This window comes from Tursiops truncatus, chromosome 7 (genome assembly GCF_011762595.2).
Source record: "Tursiops truncatus isolate mTurTru1 chromosome 7, mTurTru1.mat.Y, whole genome shotgun sequence".
Lineage (NCBI taxonomy): Eukaryota > Metazoa > Chordata > Mammalia > Artiodactyla > Delphinidae > Tursiops > Tursiops truncatus.
This window is the reverse complement of record NC_047040.1, coordinates 58,458,023-58,470,240: the sequence shown is the minus strand read 5'-3', so window position 1 is coordinate 58,470,240 and position 12,218 is coordinate 58,458,023. Positions and strand designations below refer to the sequence as shown.

General features: G+C 36.6%; 1 protein-coding gene across 2 annotated transcripts in view; it reads right to left on the bottom strand.

Annotated features, from left to right (window-relative positions):
• Window positions 1-12,218, bottom strand: part of OLA1 (Obg like ATPase 1) — a 167,668-nt gene that overhangs the window by 128,587 nt on the left and 26,863 nt on the right. The window contains exons 4-5 of one of the 2 annotated variants that reach the window (XM_033860010.2): window positions 8,051-8,178; window positions 5,535-5,570 (exon numbers count right to left, since the gene is read on the bottom strand). In XM_033860010.2, the coding sequence (XP_033715901.1) occupies window positions 5,535-5,570; window positions 8,051-8,178 (164 nt within the window). The remainder of the gene's footprint in view (window positions 1-5,534; window positions 5,571-8,050; window positions 8,179-12,218) is intronic. The other variant, XM_019922566.2, reaches the window with a different exon arrangement.

Below are 12,218 nucleotides of genomic sequence, written 5' to 3'. Positions count from 1 at the left end.
CATATAATATATCCCCATGTGTCTGCATTGTATGAACAAACTCTAGAACAGAGATCAGCGAACTAAGGCTTGTGCCCTATTTTTGTATGACCTTAGAGCTAAGAATGATTGTTACACTTTTTGAAGTGCTGCAAACACACACAGACACAAAGAACATGCAACAGAGCAAAATGTTTACTATCTGCCCCACTAAAGAAAAAAATTCCCCAAGCCTTGCTCTAAAAAATAACACAAAAAACTAATAAATGCCTCACTTATAAAGGCAAGACAGAGGAATCAGAATGTGAGTAGGAAAAAGATTTCTCAATGTATACCCCAATGTTACATCAATTTTCTTTTTGAACCATGTAAATGTTTTACCTATTCCAATATATGACCTGTCTAAAATTATTCAAAAAATTAAAACACTATTATCCCCTTGGAGATAAAGGAGGAGAATTTGGATGTATCTGATAGAATTCTAAGTGTATATACCCATTGGCCTAGTAATTACACTTCTAGGCATCTCTTAGAGAAATACCCAGACATGTACCAAAAACAAACAAAAAAACCTGTATAAGAATTCCATTAACAACATTCTGTTAAAAAAAAAAAAAAGTCAGAAATGATAATGCCCATACAGTATGCTAAGTGAAATAAGTCAAAGAGAGACAAATATTGTATGATCTCACTTACATGTGGAATCTAAAAAAGCCAAACTCAAAGAAACAGAGAGAGTAGACTGGTGGCTACAGAGAGTAGACCCCAGGGGCTGGGGTGGGGGAAATGGGGAGATGCTGGTCAAAGGGTACAAACTTCCAGTCACAAGATGCCTAAGTTCTGGTGTCTAATGTAAAGCATGGTGACTATAGTTAACAATACTCTATTGCATGCTTGAAAGATGCTAAATGAATAATCTTAAATGTTCTCAACACACACAAAAAATGTTAATTATGTGATGTGATGGATGTGTTAACTAACCGTACTGTGGTAATCATTTCACAATACATACATATATCAAATCATCACGTTGACAATGTTATATGTCAATTATATCTCAATAAAGCTGGGAAAATAAATAAATAAATGCCCACAAATAGGAAGTACTAATTCAAGAAACTCTGGTACTTTCATACTGTGGACAATGGTGCAGCAGTTAAAAAATAATAAAGCAGGGGGCTTCCCTGGTGGCGCAGTGGTTGAGAGTCCGCCTGCCAATGCGGGGGACGCGGGTTCGTGCCCCAGTCCGGGAGGATCCCACATGCCGCGGAGCGGCTAGGCCCGTGAGCCATGGCCGCTGAGTCTGTGCGTCTGGAGGCTGTGCTCCGCAATGGGAGAGGCCACAACAGTGAGGGGCCCGCGTACCGCAAAAAATTAAAAAATAATTAAATAATGAAGCATGAAATAAGCCAGTCACAATAGGATAAATATTGTATGATTCCATTCATATGAGGTACCTAGAGTAGTCAAATTCAGAAACAGAAAGTAGAACAGTGGCTGACAGGGGCTGGGGGAAGAAGGAATTGGAAGTTACAGTTTAATAGGTACAGAGTTTCAATTTGGGAAAATGAAAAAGTTCTGGAGATGGATGGTGGTGATGGGTGCACAACATGTGAATGTACTTAACATCACTGAATTGTACACTCAAAAATGGTTAAAACTGCAAATTTTATGTTATGAACACTTTACCACAATTTTTTTAATTTATAATTTAAAAAATGTAGAAATTAAAAATCTAAGTTCACAAGAAAAACAATGAAGCAGCATTAAAAATAACAGTCTATTTGCACTCACACAGAATGATTGTTTATTTAAACTCCAAAATAATTCTTTAAGTACAGTATTACAATCCCCATTTTACATGAGAAAACTGAGGTTCAAAGACAAGGTGTTACTTTTTCACAGTTACACAGCTAGAAAGTAAGAACTGACAGTTACACAGGTTTGATTCTAAAACCCACATTCGTTCCACTTTACTCTAGGCACTAGACTGAAATAGCAGAAAAATAAAATAGTTGCTTTATGCTAACATGATTCTGATTTATTTTCCCTTTCATTATTATCTTTAATGTCATTTAAACAGTAACTAATTTTTAACAGACCACTTTGAAAAGTATATCCTGAACGTCATACCTCTGCGTTTCTGCTTCAAAGTGAATGAAGGCTAGTTTTTTTGGTTCATAAAAAAGCTAACTCAGCTTATGTGAATAACTAACCTATTAAGGAAATGTGGATAGTTTGCTTCAAAAAACTTTTAAAATAAACAAACACGGTATTTAGCTTTTTAAAACAAAATCTTCACAACAAAATTTTCCATAAAAGTGATATATACTAAGTATAATGGGTATCTGTTTTGTTTTCAAAAGCAGTTAATCCATTAAGTAATTTTTAGAATGTTAATTTCTATTTATTTTTTCCCAAACACTGGAAACTGTTATTTTTCTTTCTCAATGACATGATCAAGTAAGGAAAAGCAAAAACAAAAAAAAAAAAGGAAAATTATGAATTCATAAAGAATTTCTGTTCTATAGTTAATACATATAACTAGCAATGTATAACATACCCATATCTAGTCAGAGTTGTTTATCCAAAATCATAGGTGCCACACGGCAAAAGTATGGAGAAATTCCCACTTTTTAAAAGTTTTTAGTTTTTTAAATCATGCAAACCATTAAAAAAATGTTCTGTATGGTTCAAGAAACCTGAAAAGCAGTCAGCTGAAGAGTAACACATCTGGATCAAGAAATAATTTCTGCAGAATTTCAAAAGTTCAAAATACTTTGGGAAAGGGGGAATAATTAAGTAGGAAGATGATTATTTAGAACATCATCAACATTCAAAAACAGTTTGACACTTAGACCAAAGAAAGGAATATATACCTCAGATAAATAACTGCAGGCACATGAAAAAATGCTCAACATCGCTAATTATTTGAGAAATGCAAATCACAACTACAATGAGGTATCACCTCATTCCAGTCAGAATGGCCATCCTCAGAAAGTCTACAAATAATAAATGCTAGAGAGGGTGTGGAGAATAAGGAAACCTCCTACACTACAGGTGGAAATATAAACTGGTACAGCCACTATGGAGAACAGTATGGAGGTTCCTTAAAAAACTAAAAGCAGAGTTACCATATGAACCTGCGATCCCACTCCTGGGCATATATCTAGAGAAAACCATAATTTGAAAATCTACATGCACCCCGATGTTCACTGCAGCACTATTTACAATAGCCAAGACATAAAAACAACCTAAATGTCCATCAACAGATGAATGGATAAAGAAGATATAGTGTATAGTATCTATGTGTATATATATATATATGTGTGTGTGTGTGTGTGTGTGTGTGTGTGTACACACACACACACACACAGGAATATTACTCAGCCGTAAATAAAGAATATTGCCATTTGCAGCAACCAACATGGATGGACCTAGAGATTATCATACTAGGTGAAGTTAAGCCAGACAGAGAAAGACAAATATCATATGATATTGCTTATATGTGGAATCTTAAAAAAAAAAAAGATACAAATGAACTTATTTACAAAACAAAAATAGACCCACAGATAACAGAGCAATGCAAAAAGTTTCTAAAACCAGGGATTGTGAGACCAAAGCTATAGTCACGTGAATTTTAGACCAAGAATTTTCAAACTGTTAAATGTTGCCTTTATGTTGGAAATAAATGTCTTCAGAAACTTGAAAAAAAAAAAAAAAGATCAACAGACATAGGAAACAAACTTATGATTACCAAAGGGGAAGTGGGGTGGGGGGAGAGGGATAAATTAGGAGTTTGAGGTTAACATATACATAAAACAGATAACCAACAAGGACCTACTGTATAGCACAGGGAACTATACTCAATATTCTGTAATAACCTATAAGGGAAAAGAATCTAAAAAAGTATATATATATATATATATATATATACACACACACACACACACACACATATATATACATGTATAATATGTATGTATAACTGAATCACTGTGCTGTACACGTAAAACTAACACATTATAAATCAACTATATTTCAATAAAAAATTAAAGAAATTTAATGAGACCTCAAAAAAACTTTAAAAATACAATAAAACAAAAGTATGGAAAAAAACATTAAAAATGCAACTCAACTGAATAACTCCTGTAAACACTTTAATCTGCCTCCCTGCCCCAAGTCTCCATTCAAAATTTTATACTTAAGTCATCAGAGAAGAAAATCCTTAATATAGTGGACATGGTGAATCCCCAGCTACCTCCCAGGATCTTTTCCATCACTTCTACTCCTCGTTATTAATCCTATCCACGCTGACAATTCCTTCATTGTGCTAGGGCCTTTGAAACAAGCCATTTACTCTGAATAATCAATCTCTCCTTCCCTCCTGCTGCTAACTTATTAGCCCTCACCCAACCTTTACCTCTCAGCAAAATCATCACTTCCTCAAGGTAACACCACACACACACACACACACACACACACACACACACACACACACATATACTGTCTCTGTTCTCTGTACGCAACTGGAGAATGACATCTAGTGTTCATGTGACCATTTATTCAATGTCTGTCTCCTCCACTGGACTGTAAACTCCATAAAGGAGGGTCATTTTCTTTTTACTCACCATTACATCCCTTAGAATCTAGCACACTAAAAAGAGAAGCTCCACAAATAATGTGTCAAATGAATAAAACAGAGTGGTCTAAAGATTCAAAGTCATTAAGAGGTACCAACAACTAGGTATAAAATAAGTAAGTTACAAGGATGTAATGTACAGTACAGGGAATATAGTCAGTATTTTATATCTTTATATGAAGTGTAATACATAAAAATATTGAATCACTATATTGTACACCTGAAACTATATTTTTTAAGTCAACTATACTTCAATTAAAAAGAGTGCTTGTTAAAATAACTAGATTTAAAAGTTAAAAAAAAAGATTTAAAGCCAACAAACCTGTCAGAATAACTATTTACATTTAAAACAAGTATAAATTTTTGATGCAAGGTATATATTTACATCCATCTAATAACCAAGGGAAATAAACAAGGTGAGGGGAAAATTAACCTTTAAGAATCAAACTAACAGAGAGAAACATAACATTAATAAATTAAAACTCTGTAATAACCACAACTTACCATTAAAAATTTTTTCTCTCTGTTTTCAGAAGTTCTAATGAAAAGCTTTACAGTGCCCTGAACACACGAATACATATCATCCTACACTGTCCCTTTCCTTAGTAGTTTAAACCAACTGTATAAAACAAAAATAGATGACTTCCCTAGTGGCACAGTGGTTAAGAATCCGCCTGCCAATGCAGGGGACACAGGTTCGATCCCTGGTCTGGGAAGATCCCACATGCCATGGTGCAACTAAGCCCGTGCGCCACAACTACCGAGCCTGTGCTCTAGAGGCTGCGAACCACAACTATCGAGTCCACGTGCCACAACTACTGAAGCCTGCATGCCTAGAGCCCGTGCTCCGTAACAAGAGAAGCCACTGCAATGAGAAGCCCTCGCACCACAACAAAGAGTAGCCCCCACTCACCGCAACTAGAGAAAGCCCGTGAGCAGCAATGAAGACCTAATGTAGCCAAAAGTAAATTAATTAATTAATTTTTAAAAATAGAGAAACTAAAAGATATTAACATAAAAAATGGATTTTTCACACCAAAATTAAAATGAAGTAAAGAAATAAAACAAGTTTCAAACATGCTAATAATAAGCAAATAAGTAAACAATTCACAAGTACGTCTTTTTTTAAGTCCAAATACAATAATGTAATTACACATTTATTAACATTATTAATCAATATCTGTTTCCACCACTAGACTAGAAGCTTCATAAAACGAGAAACTGTATTAGATTCTGCTACCCACTATATATTTCCAACACCCAGAACAGAAAAAACATTTACTATTTAATTAACGAATATTAAATAAACAAATGAACTGCATTTCTGGTGACTTTAAGACGTTTGAAGAAAATAACCTTTATAAAGAGTAATATTAAAGATAAAATTTTATTTCACACTCATATTTAATAACCAGTTGAAGATGAAAATATACCATAATTTGGAATTAAAGAATTCTCACTTTTCATAGCTTCAAAGTAATCACTTTATCCTTTTATTCTCTTCAAGTCTTTGTTATTGCCTGTAATTCTACAAAGGTTTTTAAAAAATTCTTGTTATAAATGTATCATTCTGTGTTCTGTGCACTATACAATAATATATACTGTATTTCATCAATTCTAAGGTGCATATTTTCACAGTTTAACATATTTCAAATCAATCACTATAAGAAAGCATGTTACCTAGTTTAACTGGATTTTTTTCCCTTTCTTAACAACAATATCTTTAGCCTGAATGAAATACAATAAAGTATGTATGCTCCTAACCAAATTCATTTTCCCCTAAAGGTTAGAAAAACATATCAGATGAATATTATACAAGAGACAACAAAACCAAAGACTTTATTACATATATGAATGGTTTCAGGCTATTCTCAGGAACTTATCATCACCCGAAACTGCTCCAGCTCTGAAAATTTTAAGTCAAATATCCCTCTCAACCACACACCCGCTTACAGCCAACATACCTGTTCCTGAACCTCATCAGGAAATAGATCCTTCCACTTTTCAGTCCTTTCCTACCTTCACTGCTACCCTATGGTAAGCTCTATCCCACACATCAGTTCAATCACTCACACCCCAACCTTCAGTTCTCTTGGCCCCCATCCTCCTGTCATACCTGCCCTATCAAGACTACTTCCTTAAAGACATCCCTATCTGGATGTCCCTGGTACACATTCAAAAAACTGTCCCAAACTGAACTCTTTGACTCTGCCAAGACTTGCTGCTCCTTCTGTATTTAACATCTCAGTGAGTAGCATCAAGAGTCATTCAATTGGCCCAGTCCAGAAACCCAGTTGTCACACTTGATTCTATCCTCTCTTTGAAACTCTCACATCAGTCACCAGAACCAGTGAAAAAACAAACTGTCAGGAAAACAGAGGCTCCCGCCAATGTACAGACATTAGGTAACACTACTCAACATAACTGAAACCCCACACACACAAACATATAACCTTATTCTTTGCCTACATTCCAAACCCTTCCAGAAGGTGTCTCCAAACCTTCATCCAAGTAAAGCTACCTAGACCAGTGCTTCTCAAACTACCTGTTATGGGCTTTTGTAAAATACAATAAAAATGAATTACTAGGCAAATGAATTTTTTAAAAGACATACATAAATACTAGCACAATATTTTAATTAAATTCAAATGACCAAAAAATTACTCAAATTTTCTAAATGCTCACTCTCAATTGTTTATAGTTATCTGTCAAGGGCCAGTAACAAACAAAAGCACTGAACCAGACCCCACCTCTAATTTATGTTTCCTTCGTTTGCTCATTATAATATTATTAATATTATTACCATAAAGTACAGTCTTGACCTGAGCCTTAACCTAAAACTTTCTATTTTGTCAGAGAATTACTTTGTTCTTGGTTCACTTCTACAGTCAAAAGAACACAAACCAACATATAGTTCTACTTATTTTCTCTCTGCTTTATATCCCTCTCTCCATCAAGGACTAGCTGATCTATAGTCTCTCCTTAATCCTTTCATCTTTAGTAAATAACCTGGATGATTTTCTTTCCTCTGAAGTAACGGTATCCCCTCCTCTATCAATTCTGCCTTTTCAACACATGGAAAAGCAAAAATGCAGACAAATTCCACAAGTTAAGAAAATTTCAAAATGCCTTTACAATCAACAAAAGTACTTCTGCATAAAAACACTTTTCAATGGGTCTAATCCAGAATGGGATAAAATTCAATTACAAAATGACAGCAACACAGCATATTACTATGGAATAAGCCTTCTCATATGGAGATGATACTTAATCACATTAAGTCACAATCAACAGACAAATCCACAATTCACCTTGTGAAGCTAAGCAAACTTTATTTTATTAATTATTTATTAATTTTACTTTCACAATAATGGAAAGAAAACACGGATCATAATGAAATCAATCAATTAAATAAACAACTGTACTTACGTGTTAGATGAAAGATTCCATCACAGGCACTAATATGAGATAAAAAGGCATTTCCCAGGCCTTGCCCATTGTGAGCTCCTTTCACAAGGCCAGCAATATCCACTACATTTAGAAAAGCAGGAATTTTGCTGAAAAACAAAAGATGATTTTAATATAAAATAGTACTAAGAACCTGTTTATTAACCAAATGGCTTTCCCAAACATGTTACATGAATTAATTCTTTCCTTTCTAGAACAATGTTTATTAGACTCTCAAATGAATTAAAAAAATTTAAACAAGAAATAATCTTTTAAAACATTAGGACTTTCTGGGGCTTCCCTGGTGGCGCAGTGGTTGAGAGTCCGCCTGCCGATGCAGGGGACACGGGTTTGTGTCCCGGTCCGGGAAGATCCCACATGCCGCGGAGCGGCTGGGCCCGTGAGCCATGGTCGCTGAGCCTGTGCGTTCGGAGCCTGTGCTCCGCAACGGGAGAGGCCACAACAGTGAGAGGTCCGCGTACCGCAAAAAAACAAAACAAAAAAAAATTAGGACTTTCGGGCTTCCCTGGTGGCGCAGTAGTTGAGAGTCCGCCTGCCAATGCAGGGGACACGGGTTTGTGTCCCGGTCCGGGAAGATCCCACATGCCGCGGAGCGGCTGGGCCCGTGAGCCATGGCCGCTGAGCCTGCGCGTCCGGAGCCTGTGCTCCGCAATGGGAGAGGCCACAACAGTGAGAAGCCCGCGTACCGCAAAAAAAAAAAAAAAAAAAAAAAATTAGGACTTTCTTACCTAGGAAAGTGAAGGGAAAACATTTTAAAGCAGAACAGATGTCTTTATTGTTACTCTAAAAACTAAAACTCATATCATTAATTTTATTATACTGGCACATGCACACATACACAAAAGCAGAGAACATTTAAACAGTATACTGATACAAGTCAAGGTAATCATCATAGAATGAGCCAACGTACTCAACAGATACTTTGTGCCAGGAACTGGACTAAGTGCTTTACATGTATTATCATTCTAAAGTTCAAACTTACTCTATAAGATGGGTGTTATTTATTAAACCCACTTTACAGATGAGGAAATTAAGCCATAGAGGAGTTAAGAAATCTATTGCACACAGGATCACTCAGCTAATAGTGACCAAAACTGCTATTCAAATATAGGATATCTGGGTTTGCATTTAATCACCATATAGGTTTTACAGCCCCAAAATGCACATGTAATGATGTGAACCAATTGTCAGCATAGTAATAACGTAGCTGTTAACAACAGCAGCAGAATTAGACACAGTAAAGTAACAGTTAACACAAATTAGAAAACAAGAAAACCAGTCAGCCATGTAGAAATGGAGATTAAAGCATATGAGTAAATAAAGCTACTTTCAATGTCATATGACAAAGGTGTACGGTATATGCATTTATGTATCCTTTGTCAATTTTCAGAGTATTCATTTTTCAGAATGTCAATTTTATTACATGATAAAATACAACATAAAAGTTCCACAAGGGCTTCCCTGGTGGTGCAGTGGTTGGGAGTCCGCCTGCCGATGTGGGGGACATGGGTTCGTGCCCCGGTCCGGGAGGATCCCACGTGCCGTGGAGCGGCTGGTCCCGTGAGCCATGGCCGCTGAGCCTGCGCGTCTGGCGCCTGTGCTACGCAGCGGGAGGGGCCACGGCGGGGAGGGGCCACGGCGGTGACGGGCCCGCAAACCGCAAAAAAAGAAAAAAGTTCCACAAAATGCTTTCCTATTATCTGCATGGAAACTGAGTCCTTTTAAAATAACTGTTCTATAAAAAATTTTTATACAAATAGAAATTACTTCATAACTGGTACCAGCAAATCCACAGAAAACATACATAAGATGGGGTTAAGTTTTTGGTGACTACTGTGGTTGCCTCTCCAGCATCCTTTGCCCTTTCTCTTGATGACTATTGACTGTCATTTGGCTAGCCATACCTCGCCAGTGTAGCCTGGAGCTTTGAAAAAGCTGGCTCTACACCTAACTCTAGAAGGGGGCATGTAGCTTGGGCCTATACTAAGCAGCTTAATCTCATTCCCTAGGCACAATTAATGATTCTAGGACCTCTGCCTTGCCCCATTTGCCTAGAAAGGCTTAAGGAGAGATTTGCCAGAGAGGGTTAAGAGGATTCTTGAATAGAAGATCGTCAGTCCTCTGACAGGGCTTCTAGAAGCAAACCGCTCTTCCTTCACTCTGAACAAGGATGAGAAAGTATACAGTTCCAAGATTTGAGAGTTCCAAATGATTTGGTCATTTGAGATGACCAAAGGGGAAGGCGATCTTATGATCAAGCTGATAAAGTAAGTAAAATGGAGAGGGGAACAAAGCCAGATCCTTGATGACACAACTGAGGTGCTGAAACCAACACAAAATACCATGCTACCTGTTACTAACTCAATAAATCAATTTTTAAGTCCATATGTTAGGTGCAACCAAACTCATCTAAATAATATAACAACTAAAACATATCACCCATATGATAAATACAAAGTACAGTAGCATAGATATGAGAGGAAAGGCCCTGAAGTTGAAGGAAGAAGTCTGGGGTTCTAGCCCTGGTTGACATTAACTATCTGTATGACCTTGAGCAAATCATTTCACCTTTCTGGGCTTCCGTTCCTTTTATAAGGAAACCACACAGGACAATCTATAGCTCTGAGATTCTGTTTTCTAATGAAAATGAGCTTCTTAATTCTGATTCTTGATTTAAGGCCAGGATAAAGGTTTAAACCATTAATATATCGCAAAAAATAAAAACTTGAGCCCTAATTCAAAGATTTTCTATATACTGTACCAATGATTTTAAGACTACTTTATGTTTTTAGACCTTATGAAACTTTCTTGAAATTAAAATAAGGTTTAAAATCTTTTTAATCACTATGATATAATGAACACAGAATACCAAAAACATTTGTAAGTCTTTCTTCAATAGAAACAAATGAAAATGATGAGGAGGATTTTTCTTCCATCAAAAAAACAAACAAAAAACCTGGAAACTTGCAATATAACAGGTAAGTTTGGGGTTGCAAGAAGAAAAACTATGAATTACTGTCAATTCTTCCTTATTTGCTTGACCACAAAGAGGACAAAATTAAGTTATGGAAAAAATGAAGATGGGTTCCCATTCAACTTTTGTATTTCCATAAAGGTGTTTAATCAATGTTTACCAGTAAAGCAAAAGAAATTTTGAGAAATTAATTCCCTCACTGCCTAAAATTTCAATAAATTTGAAGTCCATGAGCTTTATTATTGATTTTTTTTTAATAACATGACATTTATTTATTTATTTATTTATTTGGTTGCATTGGGTCTTAACTGTGGCAGGCGGGCTCCTTAGCTGCATCTCACAGGCTCCTTAGTTGCGGCACGTGTGTCCCTTAGTTGTGGTAGGCGGGCTCCTTAGTTGCAGTAGGCGGGCTCCTTAATTGTGGTATGCGAACTCTTAGTTGCGGCATGCATGTGGGATCTAGTTCCCTGACCAGGGAGCAAACCCAGGTCCCCTGCACTGGGAGCTCAGAGTCTTAACCACTACACCACCAGGGAAGTCCCTCCAAGAGCTTTATTATTGTTGTTGTTCTCTTCATATCTCTGGAGAATTTCAGCAATGTCACATGACCACACAGCCCCTCAGTGGCAAAGGCTCACACAAGGAGAGAGTCAGAGTGGGCAGAGAAGGCAGCACAACAGCAGCTGGGGCCTGGACAAGGAAGGCATCTGGGCAGGAGAGCAGCCCAGCAACAGGCAGGGCCCAAGCCAGGAGAGTGTCCAACCTGGGCAACAACCTGGTGGGTTCAAGGGATTTGCAACATATAAAGGGACTGAGCAAATAAGCACATTATGGGGACAACTGGAGAAAGCTAAATGGAATCTGTGAATTAGATGATAATATTAGATCATTGTCAATGTCCTGATTATGATGGCTTACTGTGGTTATGTAGGCGAGTGCCTATACTTAGCAAATACAAACTGAAGAATTAAAGTGCAATGTGGCATCATGTCTGCAAGTTATTTTCAAAGGTTCAGAGAAATTTGAGTGAAAGGCATACAAACATTCTACATATAATTTTGCAGCTTTTATATAAAATTGAAATCATTTAAAAATAAAAAGTTTTTAAAAAGGATTCAGAAGTCAGCTTGAGGAGCCAATTTGAGGGATATAATT